Source organism: Takifugu flavidus, chromosome 2 (assembly GCF_003711565.1).
Source record: "Takifugu flavidus isolate HTHZ2018 chromosome 2, ASM371156v2, whole genome shotgun sequence".
Lineage (NCBI taxonomy): Eukaryota > Metazoa > Chordata > Actinopteri > Tetraodontiformes > Tetraodontidae > Takifugu > Takifugu flavidus.
The window spans coordinates 326380-348481 of NC_079521.1; the positions used below are offsets into that span (position 1 = coordinate 326380).

At 50.0% G+C, this 22102-nt stretch overlaps 1 protein-coding gene across 1 annotated transcript in view; it reads left to right on the forward strand.

Annotated features, from left to right (window-relative positions):
* The window catches only part of ano1a (anoctamin 1, calcium activated chloride channel a), a 34116-nt gene extending 12344 nt beyond the window's left edge, over positions 1-21772 (forward strand). The window contains 16 exon segments of the mRNA XM_057025402.1: positions 3804-3944; positions 4175-4335; positions 4687-4772; positions 7921-7932; positions 8384-8455; positions 8649-8723; positions 8889-9090; positions 10559-10670; positions 10840-10897; positions 12174-12274; positions 13342-13484; positions 17268-17420; positions 20391-20443; positions 20517-20701; positions 20770-20875; positions 21008-21772. Coding sequence (XP_056881382.1) covers positions 3804-3944; positions 4175-4335; positions 4687-4772; positions 7921-7932; positions 8384-8455; positions 8649-8723; positions 8889-9090; positions 10559-10670; positions 10840-10897; positions 12174-12274; positions 13342-13484; positions 17268-17420; positions 20391-20443; positions 20517-20701; positions 20770-20875; positions 21008-21238 — 1891 coding nt within the window. The 3' untranslated portion in view covers positions 21239-21772.
* The last annotated feature ends 330 nt before the right edge of the window (positions 21773-22102 follow it).

Consider the following 22102-nt stretch of genomic DNA (forward strand, 5'->3'; position numbering starts at 1 on the left):
TCCACTGGAGCAGGGTTAGGCTAGGGGTTAGTACCATCCTCCACTGGAGCAGGGTTAGGCTAGGGGTTAGTACCATCCTCCACTGGAGCAGGGTTAGGCTAGGGGTTAGTACCATCCTCCACTGGAGCAGGGTTAGGCTAGGGGTTAGTACCATACTCCACTGGAGCAGGGTTAGGCTAGGGGTTAGTACCATCCTCCACTGGAGCAGGGTTACGGCTAGGGGTTGGTACCATCCTCCACTGGAGCAGGGTTAGGCTAGGGGTTAGTACCATCCTCCACTGGAGCAGGGTTAGGCTAGGGGTTAGTACCATCCTCCACTGGAGCAGGGTTAGGCTAGGGGTTAGTACCATCCTCCACTGGAGCAGGGTTACAGCTAGGGGTTAGTACCATCCTCCACTGGAGCAGGGTTAGGCTAGGGGTTAGTACCATCCTCCACTGGAGCAGGGTTACGGCTAGGGGTTGGTACCATCCTCCACTGGAGCAGGGTTAGGCTAGGGGTTAGTACCATACTCCACTGGAGCAGGGTTAGGCTAGGGGTTAGTACCATCCTCCACTGGAGCAGGGTTAGGCTAGGGGTAGTACCATCCTCCACTGGAGCAGCAGGTTAGGCTAGGGGTTAGTACCATCCTCCACTGGAGCAGGGTTAGGCTAGGGGTTAGTACCATCCTCCACTGGAGCAGGGTTAGGCTAGGGGTTAGTACCATACTCCACTGGAGCAGGGTTAGGCTAGGGGTTAGTACCATACTCCACTGGAGCAGGGTTACGGCTAGGGGTTAGTACCATCCTCCACTGGAGCAGGGTTAGGCTAGGGGTTAGTACCATCCTCCACTGGAGCAGGGTTAGGCTAGGGGTTAGTACCATCCTCCACTGGAGCAGGGTTACGGCTAGGGGTTAGTACCATCCTCCACTGGAGCAGGGTTACGGCTAGGGGTTGGTACCATCCTCCACTGGAGCAGGGTTAGGCTAGGGGTTAGTACACATCCTCCACTGGAGCAGGGTTACGGCTAGGGGTTAGTACCATCCTCCACTGGAGCAGGGTTAGGCTAGGGGTTAGTATTATACTCCACTGGAGCAGGGTTAGGCTAGGGGTTAGTACCATCCTCCACTGGAGCAGGGTTAGGCTAGGGGTAGTACCATCCTCCACTGGAGCAGGTTAGGCTAGGGGTTAGTACCATCCTCCACTGGAGCAGGGTTAGGCTAGGGGTTAGTACCATCCTCCACTGGAGCAGGGTTAGGCTAGGGGTTAGTACCATCCTCCACTGGAGCAGGGTTAGGCTAGGGGTTAGTACCATCCTCCACTGGAGCAGGGTTAGGCTAGGGGTTAGTACCATCCTCCACTGGAGCAGGGTTACGGCTAGGGGTTAGTACCATCCTCCACTGGAGCAGGGTTAGGCTAGGGGTTAGTACCATCCTCCACTGGAGCAGGGTTAGGCTAGGGGTTAGTACCATACTCCACTGGAGCAGGGTTACAGCTCGGGGTTAGTACCATCCTCCACTGGAGCAGGGTTAGGCTAGGGGTTAGTACCATCCTCCACTGGAGCAGGGTTAGGCTAGGGGTTAGTACCATCCTCCACTGGAGCAGGGTTAGGCTAGGGGTTAGTACCATCCTCCACTGGAGCAGGGTTACGGCTAGGGGGTAGTTATATACTCCACTGGAGCAGGGTTACAGCTAGGGGTAGTACCATCCTCCACTGGAGCAGGGTTACAGCTAGGGGTTAGTACCATCCTCCACTGGAGCAGGGTTACGGCTAGGGGTTAGTACCATCCTCCACTGGAGCAGGGTTACGGCTAGGGGTTGGTACCATCCTCCACTGGAGCAGGGTTAGGCTAGGGGTTAGTACCATCCTCCACTGGAGCAGGGTTAGGCTAGGGGTTAGTACCATACTCCACAGGAGCAGGGTTACAGCTAGGGGTTAGTACCATACTCCACAGGAGCAGGGTTAGGCTAGGGGTTAGTACCATACTCCATTGGAGCAGGGTTACGGCTAGGGGTTAGTACCATCCTCCACTGGAGCAGGGTTAGGCTAGGGGTTAGTACCATACTCCACTGGAGCAGGGTTAGGCTAGGGGTTAGTACCATCCTCCACTGGAGCAGGGTTACGGCTAGGGGTTAGTACCATCCTCCACTGGAGCAGGGTTAGGCTAGGGGTTAGTACCATCCTCCACTGGAGCAGGGTTAGGCTAGGGGTTAGTACCATACTCCACTGGAGCAGGGTACGGCTAGGGGTTAGTACCATCCTCCACTGGAGCAGGGTTAGGCTAGGGGTTGGTACCATCCTCCACTGGAGCAGGGTTAGGCTAGGGGTTAGTACCATCCTCCACTGGAGCAGGGTTAGGCTAGGGGTTAGTACCATCCTCCACTGGAGCAGGGTTAGGCTAGGGGTTAGTACCATCCCCCACTGGAGCAGGGTTACGGCTAGGGGTTGGTACCATCCTCCACTGGAGCAGGGTTAGGCTAGGGGTTAGTACCATCCTCCACTGGAGCAGGGTTAGGGTAGGGGTTAGTACCATCCTCCACTGGAGCAGGGTTAGGCTAGGGGTTAGTACCATCCTCCACTGGAGCAGGGTTAGGCTAGGGGTTAGTACCATACTCCACTGGAGCAGGGTTACAGCTAGGGGTTAGTATTATACTCCACTGGAGCAGGGTTACGGCTAGGGGTTAGTACCATCCTCCACTGGAGCAGGGTTAGGCTAGGGGTTAGTACCATCCTCCACTGGAGCAGGGTTAGGCTAGGGGTTAGTACCATCCTCCACTGGAGCAGGGTTAGGCTAGGGGTTAGTACCATCCTCCACTGGAGCAGGGTTAGGCTAGGGGTTAGTACCATCCTCCACTGGAGCAGGGTTAGGCTAGGGGTTAGTACCATCCTCCACTGGAGCAGGGTTAGGCTAGGGGTTAGTACCATCCTCCACTGGAGCAGGGTTAGGCTAGGGGTTAGTACCATCCTCCACTGGAGCAGGGTTACGGCTAGGGGTTAGTACCATCCTCCACTGGAGCAGGGTTAGGCTAGGGGTTAGTACCATCCTCCACTGGAGCAGGGTTAGGCTAGGGGTTAGTACCATACTCCACTGGAGCAGGGTTAGGCTAGGGGTTAGTACCATCCTCCAATGGAACAGGGTTACAGCTCGGGGTTAGTACCATACTCCAATGGAACAGGGTTACGGCTAGGGTTTAGTACCATACTCCACTGGAGCAGGGTTACAGCTCGGGGTTAGTACCATACTCCAATGGAACAGGGTTACAGCTAGGGTTTAGTACCATACTCCACTGGAGCAGGGTTACAGCTCGGGGTTAGTACCATACTCCAATGGAACAGGGTTACAGCTAGGGTTTAGTACCATCCTCCACTGGAGCAGGGTTACAGCTAGGGGTTAGTACCATCCTCCAATGGAACAGGGTTACAGCTCGGGGTTAGTACCATACTCCAATGGAACAGGGTTACAGCTAGGGTTTAGTTCCATAATCCACTGGAGCAGGGTTACAGCTCGGGGTTAGTACCATACTCCAATGGAACAGGGTTACAGCTAGGGTTTAGTTCCATAATCCACTGGAGCAGGGTTACAGCTCGGGGTTAGTACCATACTCCAATGGAACAGGGTTACAGCTAGGGTTTAGTTCCATAATCCACTGGAGCAGGGTTACGGCTCAGACCAGACCTTGAAACTGTCTGGAATATGTCAGGAAAAATTCAGTGTTGTTACACTTCATCCACAAAAATGTCAGATTGAACAAGTTAATAACTATATAGACATACAATTGTGATTGTCATTGAATATCATCTCCACTGAACTGTTGGTGATGTCACACACAGGAAATATTTTGGGGAGAAGGTTGGCCTGTATTTTGCCTGGTTGGGGGTCTACACACAGATGCTCATCCCTGCATCCATCGTCGGAGTCATTGTGTTCCTGTACGGTTGTGCCACAGTTGATGATAACATACCAAGGTCAGTTCACCCTAACCCTGCTATGGGGGCTCTCAACACTTCCCAGGGTTTGGCTCTTCTGGGCAAGGAGCTTAGAAGTTCCAAAGATTTGCTTATGTGTCCATATACTTTTGTTGCGTCAATGAGGGCACTTTGACAACATATGAACTAGGAATAATTTAAGCATTTGTCTGGTCTTGTTAAATTATTTATGGTCATTAATGAATGATCCTTTGTTCTATTTTTCTCAGCATGGAGATTTGTGATCCCAGGAACAACATCACCATGTGTCCACTGTGTGACCATGCATGCAGCTACTGGAAACTGATGACTGCCTGTGGAACAGCTCGGGCGAGCCACCTGTTTGACAACCCCGCCACTGTCTTTTTCTCGGTGTTCATGGCTCTCTGGGGTACCATGTTTTCATTTTGATTCGATCCTAAAAAGGGTAGTGAACAAATCATAATAAAAAATATCAAACTGTCTACAAATGCACTCTACATACTAATAAGTTCAACATGACAACAATAGAGGAGGTGGTGGATGGCACCACTAGCTAGCAACTATGCTAATATCATTTATCCAGGGCGTTTCCAAACTCATGCCATATGTCTGGTTATGTGTTTGTCAAAGATTATAATTAGCAAAATAAAGAAAAAGGTTCATTGCATGCTGGTCTCTGTACTGCTGCCGATTGGCTGTGTTGAGTTCCGATGTCGTACAGTAGTGCAGAATATGAACGTGTCTTCATTCTTGTCTGCAGCGGTTCTGTTCATGGAGCACTGGAAGAGACGGCAGATGCGACTGAACTACGTCTGGGACCTGACGGGCTTTGGAGAAGAGGAGGAGGTGAGTTAAAGCCACATTTCACACTATAGCCATTGTCCCCGTCCCCTCACGTTTTTGTCCTATTTAAAAAATGTCATCACATTTTCAAAATCCCAAAATGAGAATATTAGAACGCTTCAATCCAACTGCTCTCCCACCATCAAAGGGGTTTCAACTGGCATCCAAAAGACAACTGACCAAATACTTGGCTCTGGCCTTGGTTGTTCTAGGCAGACTATCATTCAACATCAGGGGGCCCCGGGGCCCAAGTCAGCCTGCTCTTATTTTTAATAATCATCCCCTACCAAGAAACAGTCGTTTTGGTTACCAACCTGACTGGAGTAGACTACAGAATTAGAGAGGATACACTAGAGTAGAGTATTAGAGTAGAGCATCAGAGTAGAGCATCAGATTAGAGTATCAGAGTAGAGCATCAGATTAGAGTATCAGAGGAGAGCATCACAGTCGAGCATCAGAGTAGAGCATCAGATTAGAGTATCAGAGTAGAGCATCAGATTAGAGTATCAGAGGAGAGCATCACAGTCGAGCATCAGAGTATAGAGATCAGATTAGAGTATCAGAGTAGAGCATCAGATTAGAGTATCAGAGGAGAGCATCACAGTCGAGCATCAGAGTAGAGCATCAGAGTAAAGTATCAGAGTAGAGTATCAGAGTAGAGCATCAGAGTAGAGTATCAGAGTAAAGTATCAGAGTAGAGTATCAGAGTAGAGCATCAAAGTAGAGCATCAGAGTAGAGCATCAGAGAGAGCATCAGATTAGAGTATCAGAGTAAAGTATCAGAGTAGAGTATCAGAGTAGAGCATCAAAGTAGAGCATCAGAGTAGAGCATCAGAGTAGAGCATCAGATTAGAGCATCAGAGTAAAGTATCAGAGTAGAGTATCAGAGTAGAGCATCAGAGTAGAGTATCAGAGTAAAGTATCAGAGTAGAGTATCAGAGTTAGAGCATCAAAGTAGAGCATCAGAGTAGAGCATCAGAGTAGAGCATCAGATTAGAGTATCAGAGTAAAGTATCAGAGTAGAGTATCAGAGTAGAGCATCAAAGTAGAGCATCAGAGTAGAGCATCAGAGTAGAGCATCAGATTAGAGCATCAGAGTAAAGTATCAGAGTTAGAGTATCAGAGTAGAGCATCAGAGTAGAGCATCAGAGTAGAGTATCAGAGTAGAGCATCAGAGTAGAGCATCAGAGTAGAGCATCAGATTAGAGTATCAGAGTAGAGCATCAGATTAGAGTATCAGAGTAGAGCATCAGAGTAGAGCATCAGATTAGAGCATCAGAGTAGAGCATCAGAGTAGAGTATCAGAGTAGAGCATCAGAGTAGAGCATCGGAGTAGAGTATCATCAGAGTAGAGCATCAGAGTAGAGCATCAGAGTAGAGCATCAGATTAGAGTATCAGAGTAGAGCATCAGAGTAAAGCATCAGAGTAGAGATTTAGAGTAAAGTATCAGAGTAGAGCATCAGAGTAGAGCATCAGAGTAAAGCATCAGAGTAGAGCATCAGAGTAGAGCATCAGAGTAAAGTATCAGAGTAGAGCATCAGAGTAAAGTATCAGAGTAGAGCATCAGAGTAGAGCATCAGAGTAAAGTATCAGAGTAGAGTATCAGAGTAGAGCATCAGAGTAGAGTATCAGAGTAAAGTATCAGAGTAGAGTATCAGAGTAGAGCATCAGAGTAGAGCATCCGAGTAGAGCATCAGAGTAGAGCATCAGATTAGAGCATCAGAGTAGAGCATCAGAGTAGAGCATCAGAGTAGAGCATCAGAGTAAAGTATCAGAGTAGAGTATCAGAGTAGAGCATCAGAGTAGAGCATCAGAGTAGAGCATCAGATTAGAGTATCAGATTAGAGCATCAGAGTAGAGCATCAGAGTAGAGCATCAGATTAGAGTATCAGAGTAGAGCATCAGAGTAGAGCATCAGAGTAGAGCATCAGAGTAGAGCATCAGATTAGAGCATCAGATTAGAGTATCAGAGTAGAGCATCAGAGTAGAGCATCAGAGTAGAGCATCAGAGTAGAGCATCAGATTAGAGTATCAGAGTAGAGCATCAGAGTAGAGCATCAGAGTAGAGCATCAGAGTAAAGCATCAGAGTAGAGTATCAGAGTAGAGCATCAGAGTAGAGTATCAGAGTAAAGTATCAGAGTAGAGTATCAGAGTAGAGCATCAAAGTAGAGCATCAGAGTAAAGTATCAGAGTAAAGTATCAGAGTAGAGCATCAGAGTAGAGTATCAGAGTAGAGCATCAAAGTAGAGCATCCGAGTAGAGCATCAGAGTAGAGCATCAGATTAGAGCATCAGATTAGAGTATCAGAGTAGAGCATCAGAGTAGAGCATCAGAGTAGAGTATCAGAGTAGAGCATCAGAGTAGAGCATCAGATTAGAGTATCAGAGTAGAGCATCAGATTAGAGTATCAGAGTAGAGCATCAGAGTAGAGCATCAGATTAGAGTATCAGAGTAGAGCATCAGAGTAGAGCATCAGATTAGAGCATCAGATTAGAGCATCAGAGTAGAGCATCAGAGTAGAGCATCAGAGTAGAGTATCAGAGTAGAGCATCAGAGTAGAGCATCAGAGTAGAGCATCAGATTAGAGCATCAGATTAGAGCATCAGAGTAGAGCATCAGAGTAGAGCATCAGATTAGAGTATCAGAGTAGAGCATCAGAGTAGAGCATCAGAGTAGAGCATCAGATTAGAGCATCAGATTAGAGCATCAGAGTAGAGCATCAGAGTAGAGCATCAGATTAGAGTATCTGTTGCAGCGCCGTCCCAATATAACATTAGAAAATGAACATGATGTTCTACTCTCTCATCACTCTGCACGTCATCGCCCAGGAAACTAACGTGTAATTACATGTTGCTGTAAACTCTTACAAGTGGACCCGAGTTATTGGACATTTGGCTGGCTCATTCCTCGACATGGTCCCCTGCGTCATGTGACATACAGCGTTTTAAAGAGCGATCTGGAGACACTTAATGATGCATGATCTATCGGTACTAAGCACCAGTAATCTGAGTACTCAGAAGATATAATGTAACGAGCCTTAGAGTGACATCTGCTGGATAGTTTGGTGTATTGCAGATGTTTCTTGAAGCCTTTCCATTGTGTGTGCTGACTCACCTGTCTTGTGTGTTTCTCTGTGGTTACTTTTACAGGAGGAACACAAGGTTTGGAACACATTTTACCACTCTGCCTTCATCATATATAACCTTTTCCTTTAGAGAATCGATTAAAGCATTCTAAAGGCACTAACAATAAGCTTCTCTACAAGTGTCTAACAGCCACTCACACACCTTTATCTTCATCGCTCAGGTTCATTCTGATGCTGCTCTTTGTTGTGGCCGTCAGTAGCTGCTGGAACATGAAGATTCATGTTCCATTAATAATGATCAGCCGAATGAGTGCATTTATAAAGATAACCAGCAGGTCCTCGTGGGCCTGAGCCACACAACTGAGTGGTCTCAGAATTACCTCAGAATCCTTCTCAACCTTCCTTCTTGGCAGATCATTATCTAAACTATACTGCAAATAGCTTCTTCTGACATTCTTTGCTGTCTTTGGTCTTTCAAGGAACGACCACGTCGCACCTTTGAGCATTAAAACCCATTTCTGTTTTAGGACCACAACCGAGCGGAGTACGAGGTCAGAGTCATGCAGAAGAGCACCAGAAAGGAACATTCCCTCCCCCAGGTACAGCAGACCGCCGTGACCACCCTCTACCTGAGGAGACCAGCTCAGAGGTGGTGGGTGGGGAGGGTCCCTGGTGGTGTGAGCCACTCTGTGTGGGGGGGGTATTCTCAGGAAATGTTGGCTGTGTGTGTGAGTGTGTGTGTGTGTCGGGTAGATTCTGAAGAGGTCCTGACTCATTGTGTGTGTGTTCCAGGGCGAGAAGGTGAAGCTGACGTGCACAGACAGGCTCCCAGCGTATCTCACCACTGTGGTGATGATGGGCTTCATGGTGAGTCCTCCAGCGCTCCTCACCTTCATGTCTTCCTGCCTTGCTAAGCAGCCGGCGAGGAGAATGAGAAGAGCTGTCAGGAGAGCTGAGTCTTCAGAAGAACGTGTGGTTCTTCATAGCTGTAGAGCTTTGGAGACATTATGGGATTTCTTCTCTACCTCCTAGATCACTGCAACCTTTGCCATAGTCTTTGGGGTCATCCTGTACCGGATCAGCATCAAGACAGCGCTCCACGTCAGCACCTACCCTGCAGCACGCTCCAACGTGCGAGCCACTGTGAAAACCACCGCCGCCATCATCTACCTCATCATCATCATCGTCTTGGATGAAATCTACGCTGCAGTAGCCCGGTGGCTCACCACCCTGGGTGAGCTGCTCCAGCCTCTCAGCTTCATCTGCTCCACAACGTGTCCCACCTGGAAGCTCCACCATGCTGAAGCTAAGCTAAAGTTATGCAGGTGGCCCCAGTAGAACGGAGCAGAGCACAGAGCCGAGGAGAACAGGACCGGGTAGAACAGGACCGGGTAGAACAGGACCAAGGAGAACAGGACCGAGGAGAACAGGACCGAGGAGAACAGAACAGGGTAGAACAGGACCGAGGAGAACAGGACCGAGGAGAACAGGACCGAGGAGAACAGGACCGAGGAGAACAGAACAGGGTAGAACAGGGCCGAGGAGAACAGGACCGAGGAGAACAGGACCGAGGAGAACAGGACCGGGTAGAACAGAACAGGGTAGAACAGGACCGAGGAGAACAGGACAGAGGAGAACAGGACCGAGGAGAACAGAACAGGGTAGAACAGGACCGAGGAGAACAGGACCGAGGAGAACAGAACAGGGTAGAACAGGACCGAGGAGAACAGGACCGGGTAGAACAGGACCGAGGAGAACAGGACCGAGGAGAACAGGACCGAGGAGAACAGGACAGGGTAGAACAGGACCGAGGAGAACAGGACCGAGGAGAACAGGACCGGGTAGAACAGAACAGGGTAGAACAGGACCGAGGAGAACAGGACAGAGGAGAACAGAACCGAGGAGAACAGAACAGGGTAGAACAGGACCGAGGAGAACAGAACAGGGTAGAACAGGACCGAGGAGAACAGGACAGAGGAGAACAGAACCGAGGAGAACAGAACAGGGTAGAACAGGACCGAGGAGAACAGGACCGGGTAGAACAGAACAGGGTAGAACAGGACCGAGGAGAACAGGACCGAGGAGAACAGAACAGGGTAGAACAGGACCGAGGAGAACAGAACAGGGTAGAACAGGACCGAGGAGAACAGGACCGAGGAGAACAGAACAGGGTAGAACAGGACCGAGGAGAACAGAATCAATCAATCGATCGATCAATCTTTATTTATATAGCATCTGTTACAATCAGAACTGTCTCTAGACCCTCTCCAGAATCCCAGGGCCTGACCCCCAACAAGCAACAGTGGCAGGAAAAACTCCCCTTTAACAGGAAGAAACCTGGAGCAGGACCAGGCTCATGGAGGGGGACCCGCCTGCTGATGGGAACAGAGCAGAACAGAACAGGATAGAACAGAACAGAACAGGATAGAACAGAACAGGGCAGAACAGAACAGGATAGAACAGAACAGGGCAGAATAAACCGGGTTTTCCACATCAGTGACTGGTGAACACCAACGGTTCCACAATATTGTGCTGTAGTTCTGGAGCACACTTGTCCCTCACGAGGACCAAGACGACACAAAGGAAGAATTTCTTCTACGTCCTGACGTCTAATTTTATATTTCCAAACTATTTTGAAACTGAAAATCACTCCGTTCTGTTCTGGACAGGAGGTCCTTTAACCTGTGGAACTCTTTTTTTAGAGGTTCCAAAGACGGACAAGAGCTTTGAAGAGCGGCTCATCTTCAAGACGTTCATCCTCAAGTTTGTCAATGCCTTCACCCCGATTGTGTATTTGGCCTTTTTCCGGGGCAGGTGGGTCCGTTTCTCCCCCATGTTTGCATTTAAGGGGTTTTTAGGTTTTTCTTCTGGGACAATGATCAAAGTATCATCGACTGTGTCAACTCTTAAACATAAACCACATGGAAACTTTCTTCCCATCTCATTTTATAGTATCACTAATAAATATTTGTTTGGTTCACAGGCTCGTTGGGAGACCTGGAAAATACCTCTATGTGGTTGGATCTTACAGAATGGAAGAGGTTGTCCACTTTTCTCTTTATGTAGCAGCAACGCTATAACACCTTCAGGTCTACTGACGTAGCACAGCGGTTGCTAACTAAAGTGGTTAACAGGCTAAAAGCATTAAAATCCACAACAGACTGACAGATCAGCACAGACAAGCTCAAGTTGTCTGAGCACAACCTGTAGAAAAGGCCAAAGAGTAGAAGTAGAATAAGAAGATGTGTCAGGTGTGGAGAGCTCAAGGAGCACCTCCTGAGAAAGCTCACCTGTACCTCCTGAGAAAGCTCACCTGTACCTCCTGAGAAAGCTCACCTGTACCTCCTGAGAAAGCTCACCTGTACCTCCTGAAAAGCTCACCTGTACCTCCTGAGAAAGCTCACCTGTACCTCCTGAGAAAGCTCACCTGTACCTCCTGAGAAAGCTCACCTGTACCTCCTGAGAAAGCTCACCTGTACCTCCTGAGAAAGCTCACCTGTACCTCCTGAAAAGCTCACCTGTACTCCTGAGAAAGCTCACCGGTACCTCCTGAGAAGCTCACCGGTACCTCCTGAGAAAGCTCACCTGTACCTCCTGAGAAAGCTCACCGGTACCTCGTGAGAAAGCTCCCCTGTACCTCCTGAGAAAGCTCACCGGTACCTCGTGAGAAAGCTCACCTGTACCTCCTGAGAAAGCTCACCGGTACCTCGTGAGAAAGCTCACCTGTACCTCCTGAGAAAGCTCACCTGTACCTCCTGAGAAAGCTCACCTGTACCTCCTGAGAAAGCTCACCTGTACCTCCTGAGAAAGCTCACCTGTACCTCGTGAGAAAGCTCACCTGTACCTCCTGAGAAAGCTCACCGGTACCTCGTGAGAAAGCTCACCTGTACCTCGTGAGAAAGCTCCCCTGTACCTCCTGAGAAAGCTCACCGGTACCTCGTGAGAAAGCTCACCTGTAGCTCGTGAGAAAGCTCACCTGTACCTCCTGAGAAAGCTCACCTGTACCTCGTGAGAAAGCTCACCTGTACCTCCTGAGAAAGCTCACCTGTACCTCCTGAGAAAGCTCACCTGTACCTCGTGAGCACCGTCTGATTGGCTGCCAGAACAGGAGCGCGACACGTAGAAGCTTTACCATTAGGAGAACAGCTCAGTGAGACCTGTGACCTTGGTTAGGTGGAGTTACCATCATCAAAGAATATTGGAAGTCATTATATTTGCATCTTAAATTAAGCCCCCCCCCCTCTCTCTGCCCCCCCCCCTCTCTCTGCCCCTCCCCCCTCTCTCTGCCCCTCCCCCCCTCCTTCTTGTCTCCCCAAGTGTGCCCATGCAGGCTGCCTCATGGAGCTGTGCATCCAGCTGTGCATCACGATGCTTGGGAAGCAGCTCATTCAGAACAACCTGTTTGAGATTGGTATACCGTGAGTGCCAAGGACACACAACCGTTAGAACCACCCGTAATTAAGGGTCTGTTGTTACATGTTCAGAACTGACAAGTCTGTCAGCGTCATAAAGACGGTCAAGGAAAGCAGCTACCCTTCGATCCTCGTTTCTGTAGGACCTTTACAACATTTTTCCTTGTCAGCCACCAAACCAGCCAACCCAGGCTCCCTGGGCGGAACAGGCCAGCTATGGCCTGGATGAGTGACTGAGGTTAACCTGCAGCTGCTGAACGGTCCAGAAATTCCCCATATTGACTGTATGATCTCCTCCACTCTGAGGTCTGCTAGAGGTGGGAGTGGAAGGCCACCTCCCCATATCTTTATGGAGCTCCTGTTCCTGGTTTATGCTGATCCTGGACCAGCAGGTGCTCCTTGACAATCAGGCTATACTGATTCTGCCACGTTTTCTTCTTCATTGAGGTCTAGGGAAAAGCCATTTTGTCTGGCCCTCCCTTAGAAGATCCTAGCTGGGCCAGATATTCCCTAACAGTGTATCCTTGGGTCTCCAGGATGCTCACACACCTCTCCTATGATCAGGTGATGGTTTTGAAAAGGAATTTCTGCTCATTGAATTCCTACAAAAGGTCACCAAATCTCATGATCGACCTATGGTGGAACAATTGAAGCTCAAAGTTCTTAGAAAGTTCTGGTTCTGATGGAAAAGGGTCAGAACACAGTGGATCACATTCTGCTCCATATGGGACTGCTTAACCCGGGCAGATAAGCCTCAGAACTGGACCATTGACCAATGGGAGAAGGTGGCCTGATCTGGTCTGATGAACTCCCCTTCCTGTTGGCAGTGGCCCCCTCATCAGGGTAACACACCCAAGTTCCTGAAACATAATAATCTTGTTTTCATCAATAACATGAATAAACTGGGGAGGGAAGCTCTTAAAGGTTCCTTCACTCTACGATAAACATCAACTGTCTCTTCGACTACAGAAAAATGTGCTGATGTGAAGTTACAGAAAAGATTTTGAGGAATAACAAAAGGTTATGAGGAATAAAACATGTTAGTTTTAGTGCTCATTGGCTTCTGTGTACAGGAAGCTGAAGAAACTGCTGCAGAGGAAGAAGTCTGAGCTGGACCCAAAGCAACAAGAGGAGCTGAACAAAAGCCTGCAGGCTTATGAGAAAGATCACATCCTGTGTCCCTTTATTGGCATCAATCCCGAGTACATGGAGATGAGTGAGTCCAACCCTAACTCAAAGCCTAACCCAACCCTACCCCTTACTCCTTACCCCTAACCCTAACACTAACCCTAACCCTAACCCTATCCTAAACTCAACCCTAACCTTAACCCTAACCCTCACCCTACCCCTAACCCCTAAACCTAATCCCAACCCTAACCCTAACCCGACCCCTAACCCCTAATCCTAACCCTTACCCTAGCTCTAAACCAACCCTACCCCTAACCCCAACCCTACCACTTCCCCTAGCCCCTAAACCTAACCCCAACCCTACCCATAGCTGTAACCCTTAAACCTAACCCTAACCCTTACCCTAGCCCTAACCCTAACCCTCACCCTACCCCTAACCCCTAATCCTAACCCTATCCTAACCTAACCCTAACCCTACCCCTAACCCTAACCCTAACCCTCACCCTACCCCTAACCCTGATTTGACCCCAACACTAACACTAACCCTAACCCTAACGCTAACCTGACCCTAACCCTGACCCTGACCCTGACCCTAACCCTACCCTATCCTAACCCTACCCTAACCCTGACCCTAACCCTAACCCTATCCTAACCCTAACTCTAACCTGACCCTAACCCTATCCTAATCCTAACCCTGATTTGACCCCAACACTAACCCTAACCCTAACGCTAACCTGACCCTAACCCTAACCCTAACCCTAACCCTGACCCTGACCCTGACCCTAACCCTATCCTAATCCTAACCCTGACCCTGACCCTAACCCTGACCCTAACCCTATCCTAACCCTGACCCTATCCTAACCCTAACTCTAACCTGACCCTAACCCTATCCTAACCCTGACCCTGACCCTGACCCTATCCTAACCCTAACTCTAACCTGACCCTAACCCTAACTCTACTCAACCTATCCTAATCCTAACCCTTACCCTGACCCTGACCCTATCCTAACCCTAACTCTAACCTGACCCTAACCCTATCCTAATCCTAACCCTGACCCTAACCCTGACCCTGACCCTAACCCTATCCTAACCCTGACCCTATCCTAACCCTAACTCTAACCTGACCCTAACCCTATCCTAACCCTATCCTAACCCTATCCTAACCCTAACCCTAACCCTATCCTAACCCTAACTCTAACCTGACCCTAACCCTATCCTAACCCTATCCTAACCCTAACCCTATCCTAACCCTAACTCTAACTCTAACTCTAACCTGACCCTAACCCTATCCTAATCCTAACCCTGACCCTAACCCTATCCTAACCCTGACCCTATCCTAACCCTAACCTGACCCTAACCCTATCCTAATCCTAACCCTATCCTAACCCTAACCTGACCCTGACCCTATCCTAACCCTAACCCTGACCCTGACCCTGACCCTATCCTAACCTAACCCAACCCCTAACCCTGACCCTATCCTAACCCTAACCCTAACCCTGACCCTAACCCTATCCTAACCCTGACCCTGACCCTATCCTAACCCTGACCCTGACCCTGACCCTATCCTAACCCTAACCCTATCCTAACCCTAACCCTGACCCTGACCCTATCCTAACCCTAACCCTGACCCTGACCCTGACCCTATCCTAACCCTGACCCTAACCCTATCCTAACCCTGACCCTGACCCTATCCTAACCCTAACCCTATCCTAACCCTAACCCTGACCCTGACCCTATCCTAACCCTGACCCTGACCCTGACCCTATCCTAACCCTAACCCTATCCTAACCCTAACCCTGACCCTGACCCTATCCTAACCCTAACCCTGACCCTGACCCTGACCCTATCCTAACCCTGACCCTAACCCTATCCTAACCCTGACCCCCTATCCTAACCCTAACCCTAACCCTATCCTAACCCTGACCCTGACCCTATCCTAACCCTAACCCTGACCCTGACCCTATCCTAACCCTAACCCTAACCCTGACCCTATCCTAACCCTAACCCCTAACCCTGACCCTGACCCTGACCCTATCCTAACCCTGACCCTAACCCTATCCTAACCCTGACCCTGACCCTATCCTAACCCTAACCCTATCCTAACCCTAACCCTGACCCTGACCCTATCCTAACCCTAACCCTGACCCTGACCCTGACCCTATCCTAACCCTAACCCCTAACCCTGACCCTATCCTAACCCTAACCCTGACCCTGACCCTATCCTAACCCTAACCCCTAACCCTGACCCTGACCCTAACCCTGACCCTAACCCTATCCTAACCCTGACCCTATCCTAACCCTAACTCTAACCTGACCCTAACCCTATCCTACCCTAACCCTGACCCTATCTCCTAACCCTAACTCTAACCTGACCCTAACCCTAACTCTAACCCTATCCTAATCCTAACCCTAACCCTGACCCTGACCCTATCCTACCCTAACTCTAACTCTAACCTGACCCTAACCCTATCCTAATCCTAACCCTGACCCTAACCCTGACCCTGACCCTAACCCTATCCTAACCCTGACCCTATCCTAACCCTAACTCTAACCTGACCCTAACCCTATCCTAACCCTATCCTAACCCTAACCCTAACCCTATCCTAACCCTAACTCTAACCTGACCCTAACCCTATCCTAACCCTACCCTAACCCTAACCCTATCCTAACCCTAACTCTAACTCTAACCTGACCCTAACCCTAACCCTATCCTAATCCTAACCCTGACCCTGACCCTAACCCTATCCTAACCCTGACCCTATCCTAACCCTAACCTGACCCTAACCCTATCCTAATCCTAACCCTATCCTAACCCTAACCTGACCCTGACCCTATCCTACCCTAACCCTAACCCTGACCCTGACCCTGACCCTATCCTAACCCTAACCCCTAACCCTGACCCTATCCTAACCCTAACCCTGACCCTAACCCTATCCTAACCCTGACCCTGACCCTCCTAACCCTACCCCCTGACCCTAACCCTATCCTAACCCTGACCCTATCCTACCCTAACCCTACCCTAACCCTAACCCTGACCCTGACCCTACTCCTACCCCTAACCCTGACCCTGACCCTATCCTAACCCTAACCCCTAACCCTGACCCTATCCTAACCCTAACCCTGACCCTGACCCTATCCTAACCCTAACCCTAACCCTGACCCTAACCCTATCCTAACCCTGACCCTGACCCTATCCTAACCCTGACCCTAACCCTATCCTAACCCTGACCCTGACCCTATCCTAACCCTGACCCTATCCTAACCCTAACCTGACCCTATCCTAACCCTAACCCCTAACCCTGACCCTATCCTAACCCTAACCCCTAACCCTAACCCTGACCCTATCCTAACCCTGACCCTATCCTAACCCTGACCCTGACCCTATCCTAACCCTAACCCTAACCCTAACCCTGACCCTAACCCTATCCTAATCCTAACCCTAACCCCTAACCCTAACCCTGACCCTGACCCTGACCCTATCCTACCCTAACCCTGACCCTATCCTAACCCTAACCCTGACCCTGACCCTATCCTAACCCTAACCCTAACCCCTAACCCTAACCCTGACCCTACACTCAGATCTGTCAAGTATTCCAAAAACACATTTTTAGCTACAACTTAGAAATGAGGTTAAGTTGTACATTAAGTTAAATTTACTGTTTGACTGTGAAACTATATCGAACAGAATCTTGTGCAATCTGATGATTTGTTTTTTTTATTTGGTTCTAGTTATTAATTCCCTTTTGGTTGATATCGATCAGTATCACATTAACATAGAAGTGATCACATTTGATAAAACATTTGATGATCTTGTTCAACTAATTTTCAGCTACTTTGAAAGAAATGTGATTAAATTGCTGTTTCCTCTGCAGTCATCCAGTTTGGGATGGTGACACTGTTCGTAGCCTCTTTCCCTTTGGCTCCGCTCTTTGCTCTGCTCAATAACATCATCGAGATCCGCCTGGATGCCAAGAAATTTGTGATGGAGCTCCGCAGGCCAATAGCAGCCAAAGCCAAGGACATCGGTAGGTGTCCCCTGCTCCAGAAACGAGAGTCTTATCCCAGGTGCTGCTTGAAGGCCAAAGCTCACATACATCACATCTACATTATAAAGGCTGGAATGAGCACGATGATCCATGATGATCCTCGTCTGTACTCACAGTCTGCTTTATTCTCGTGCAGCACTACCGAACATACGGTTCATATACCGTGTTGTGTCTCCTTCAGTCCCCAGACCCTCGCAAACCTGCTACTGAAAGGAGTTCCCAAATAGGCTTAGCTAATATGCTAAACTAAAAGAAATAACGAGGCACATAACAGATCTTCAATCTTCCATTCCTGATTTGGTGACTTAAGCCACTGGCTGGTATGTTAGCTTCAGCTTAGCAGCACTGTGCTTGCAGGCACCCGGGTGGGGGAGGGAGAGACCTCACCTTTGTGCTCCTGTGTGGGTGGTGTAAACACATTCCAGTGTGTTACCTCCACACGCTGAATCGTCCATGATGGTGATATATTTTTGGAAACACACTCTTCAGATGTGCATCATGGAAATCTTCAGTCCTCCTCTCCCACAGACCCTTTCCTGCTCCGCTCCTCCTGCTCAGGAGCACATGGGAACGCTCACACTGAGCACGTCCACACCACTCTCCTGCTACTTTTACAAAAATGTAAATGTTTCAGGATCAAGTTTAAAACAATTGTTCTGATCCATTCATTTACATTCTGCCACTGAACGCTCTCTAAAGTCTGGTGACATCATCACACCCCCACCATTGTTTTCAGTAGGTCCTGGCTGAGGTTTGCTCCTGTGGTCATGAAGGAAATATGCTTATAATGTCTCAATTGTGCCTCTTGGAATCTGAAATTTTCACCAGGAAAGCAGGAAAATGTCTCCCTCGGAATTTCTAAAAGTTCTTCAGGCTCTCATGAGTGCAGCCCCCTTTAATCATCCATGGGTGCCTCATAGGCCACAGCTGGAACAGGGCCCCCAGGGAGAAGGTCCGCCTTCGCCTAGGCAAGAGGAGACGCTGGACTTTCATGCTTGGATCAGGCTGATGCAACAGTGAGGCCAAAGGTCACCGCAGCAGCGTGAGGCCAAAGGTCACCACAGCTGCGTGAGGCCAAAGGTCACCGCTGCAGTGTGAGGCCAAAGGTCACCACAGCAGCGTGAGGCCGAAGGTCACAGCTGCAATGTTAGGTCAAAGGTCAGTGCAGCAGCCTGAGGCCAAAGGTCACCGCTGCAGTGTGAGGCCAAAGGTCACCACAGCAGCGTGAGGCCGAAGGTCACAGCTGCAATGTTAGGTCAAAGGTCACCGCTGCAGCGTTAGGCCAAAGGTCACCGCTGCAGCGTTAGGCCAAAGGTCACCACAGCTGCGTGAGGCCAAAGGTCACCGCTGCAGTGTGAGGCCAAAGGTCACCACACACAGCGTGAGGCCAAAGGTCACCACAGCAGCGTGAGGCCGAAGGTCACAGCTGCAATGTTAGGTCAAAGGTCACCGCTGCAGTGTTAGGCCAAAGGTCACTGCAGCAGCGTGAGTCCAAAGGTCACCGCTGCAGTGTTAGGTCAAAGGTCACTGCAGCAGCGTGACTCCAAAAGTCACCGCTGCAGTGTTAGGCCAAAGGTCACCGCTGCAGTGTTAGGTCAAAGGTCACCGCTGCAGTGTTAGGCCAAAGGTCACCGCTGCAGTGTTAGGCCAAAGGTCAGTGCAGCAGCCTGAGTCCAAAGGTCACTGCAGCAGCGTGAGGCCAAAGGTCACCGCTGCAGTGTTAGGTCAAAGGTCACCGCAGCAGTGTGAGGCCAAAGTCACCGCTGCAGTGTGAGGCCAAAGGTCACCACAGCAGCGTGAGGCCAAAGGTCACCACAGCAGCGTGAGGCCGAAGGTCACAGCTGCAATGTTAGGTCAAAGGTCACCGCTGCAGTGTTAGGCCAAAGGTCACTGCTGCAGCGTTAGGCCAAAGGTCACCCAGCTGCGTGAGGCCAAAGGTCACCGCTGCAGTGTGAGGCCAAAGGTCACCACAGCAGCGTGAGGCCAAAGGTCACCACAGCAGCGTGAGGCCGAAGGTCACAGCTGCAATGTTAGGTCAAAGGTCACCGCTGCAGTGTTAGGCCAAAGGTCACTGCAGCAGCGTGAGTCCAAAGGTCACCGCTGCAGTGTTAGGTCAAAGGTCACTGCAGCAGCGTGACTCCAAAAGTCACCGCTGCAGTGTTAGGCCAAAGGTCACCGCTGCAGTGTTAGGTCAAAGGTCACCGCTGCAGTGTTAGGCCAAAGGTCACCGCTGCAGTGTTAGGCCAAAGGTCAGTGCAGCAGCCTGAGTCCAAAGGTCACTGCAGCAGCGTGAGGCCAAAGGTCACCGCTGCAGTGTTAGGTCAAAGGTCACCGCAGCAGTGTGAGGCCAAAGGTCACCGCTGCAGCGTTAGGTCAAAGGTCACCGCTGCAGCGTTAGGTCAAAGGTCACCGCTACAGCGTTAGGTCAAAGGTCACCGCTGCAGTGTTAGGTCAAAGGTCACTGCTGCAGCGTGACTCCAAAAGTCACCGCTGCAGTGTTAGGCCAAGGTCACCGCTGCAGTGTTAGGTCAAAGGTCACTGCTGCAGTGTTAGGTCAAAGGTCACCGCTACAGCGTTAGGTCAAAGGTCACCGCTGCAGTGTTAGGTCAAAGGTCACTGCTGCAGCGTGACTCCAAAAGTCACCGCTGCATTGTTAGGCCAAAGGTCACCGCTGCAGTGTTAGGTCAAAGGTCACTGCTGCAGTGTTAGGTCAAAGGTCACCGCTGCAGTGTTAGGCCAAAGGTCACCGCTGCAGTGTTAGGCCAAAGGTCACCGCTGCAGTGTTAGGCCAAAGGTCACCGCTGCAGTGTTAGGTCAAAGGTCACCGCTGCAGTGTTAGGCCAAAGGTCACCGCTGCAGTGTTAGGCCAAAGGTCACCGCAGCAGCGTTAGGTCAAAGGTCACCCTGTTGAAGCTGCTGTTGTAACCCAGATGTGCTGCCTTCCCGCAGGGATCTGGTACAACCTCCTGAGGGGCCTCAGCAAGCTAGCCGTCATTGTTAACGTAAGTCCACGGTGAGCAGTCAGCCCAGTTGTGTCGCACAGTTCTGGAGAACCAATGGGCTTCCTGTTCCCAGGCATTTGTGATCGCCTTCACCTCGGACTTCATCCCGCGGCTGGTGTACCAGTACACCTACAGCCCTGATGGCACCATGCACGGCTTCATCAACCACAGCCTCTCCTACTTCAACGTCAGTGACTTTGAGCCAGGAACGGATCCCGTCGAGCCGCTGAACCTCGGATATAAAGTAGAAATATGCAGGTGAGCCTGGTTCTGCCGACACCCCCAGCTGTTGGAGACCCTCCTCCCACCTTTGTCTCTCTCTCCAGATTCAAGGACTTCAGAGAGCCACCATGGTCCAGTTCACCCTACGACCTCGCCAAGGTCTTCTGGGTTGTCCTGGCTGCCCGTCTAGCTTTTGTGATCGTCTTCCAGGTTAGTTTTAAAAAGACAAGTTTAATGTGTTTATAGAACTTAGTTTCTGCTGCCGTCTCAATGTCAACGTGAGGTTGCCGGCGTGCTCGTGTCTCAGGTGTGCTAACGTGTTGTGTTGTGTGCTGTGTGCAGAACGTGGTGATGCTCATGAGTGACTTTATGGACTGGTTAATCCCAGACATCCCCAAGGACATTAGCCTCCAGATGCACAAGGAGAAGATCCTCATGGTGGAGCTCTTCATGAAGGAGGAGCAGGGCAAAAGGCTGTCAGCACGGGACAACCACGACCACGACCACGGCAACGCGCCCTCAGCCAACATCAGCCCGCCACAGCCGCGCTCCAGACAGGCTAACTGCTACTAGTTTAGCATGTGATAGGAAGCAACAAGGTAACTTACAAGCTGTAGATACGTTAATCTAGCTAGTGCTTCGTTAGGTTACCAGTGGCTCGTCATAGTTGAAATTGACATTTCAAATTTCTAGAAGGTTCCCATAATAAAATATTAATTGAAGAGTTTAAAGCCAGCCAGCATTTTACAAGATTTTATGATCAAAAACATATTTTGAGTACCTATTTTTAAAAAGCGAGCCGAGCTCTGAGTCGTGACCCCGAGGGTGTAGACAAGCGTTCAGGTGAGCAGCGCCGGACGTGCTGACCCTAACCCTCCTCTCCAGGCGCGTGCGCGTGCTCGTGCGCGTGCGCGTGCTCGTGCGCGTGCGCGTGCACGTGCACGTGTTGGTCCTCTCCCAGCAGGTGTGTATGGCAAGCCTCCTCCTTACATTTGCTGCGTTGCCAAAGTTTTGAACTTCAAGCCGCGTTAAGCTAGTTTAAAAAACACCGAGACCAAAGTTTGTAATGTCTAACAGCACAAAAAGGTCCGAGGCACAACAACCTTTCTACGATATGCCTTCCGTTAAGCACAATAACCCTTTAGACCTGTGGCCAACACCTTAAGCCTTCCAGTTACCATCTCAGGGCACGCCAGAGAGATATATTCAATTCTGTCCTAACCGGCGGCTTAAACTCATGAAATCCATCCATTTTCTACTCTCGTGTCCCCTTTTATTTGCGAGCGTTGGCGGCTGGAGCTTCTCCCAGCTGTGGTTGGGCCTGATCATGTCTGTGGCCTGTGGGCGTGTACCTCCAACCCCCCAGGTCATGAGTTCATATAGTAACATTAAATATGATGCTTGTATGGATAACAGACCTCGAACATCTTCAAACCC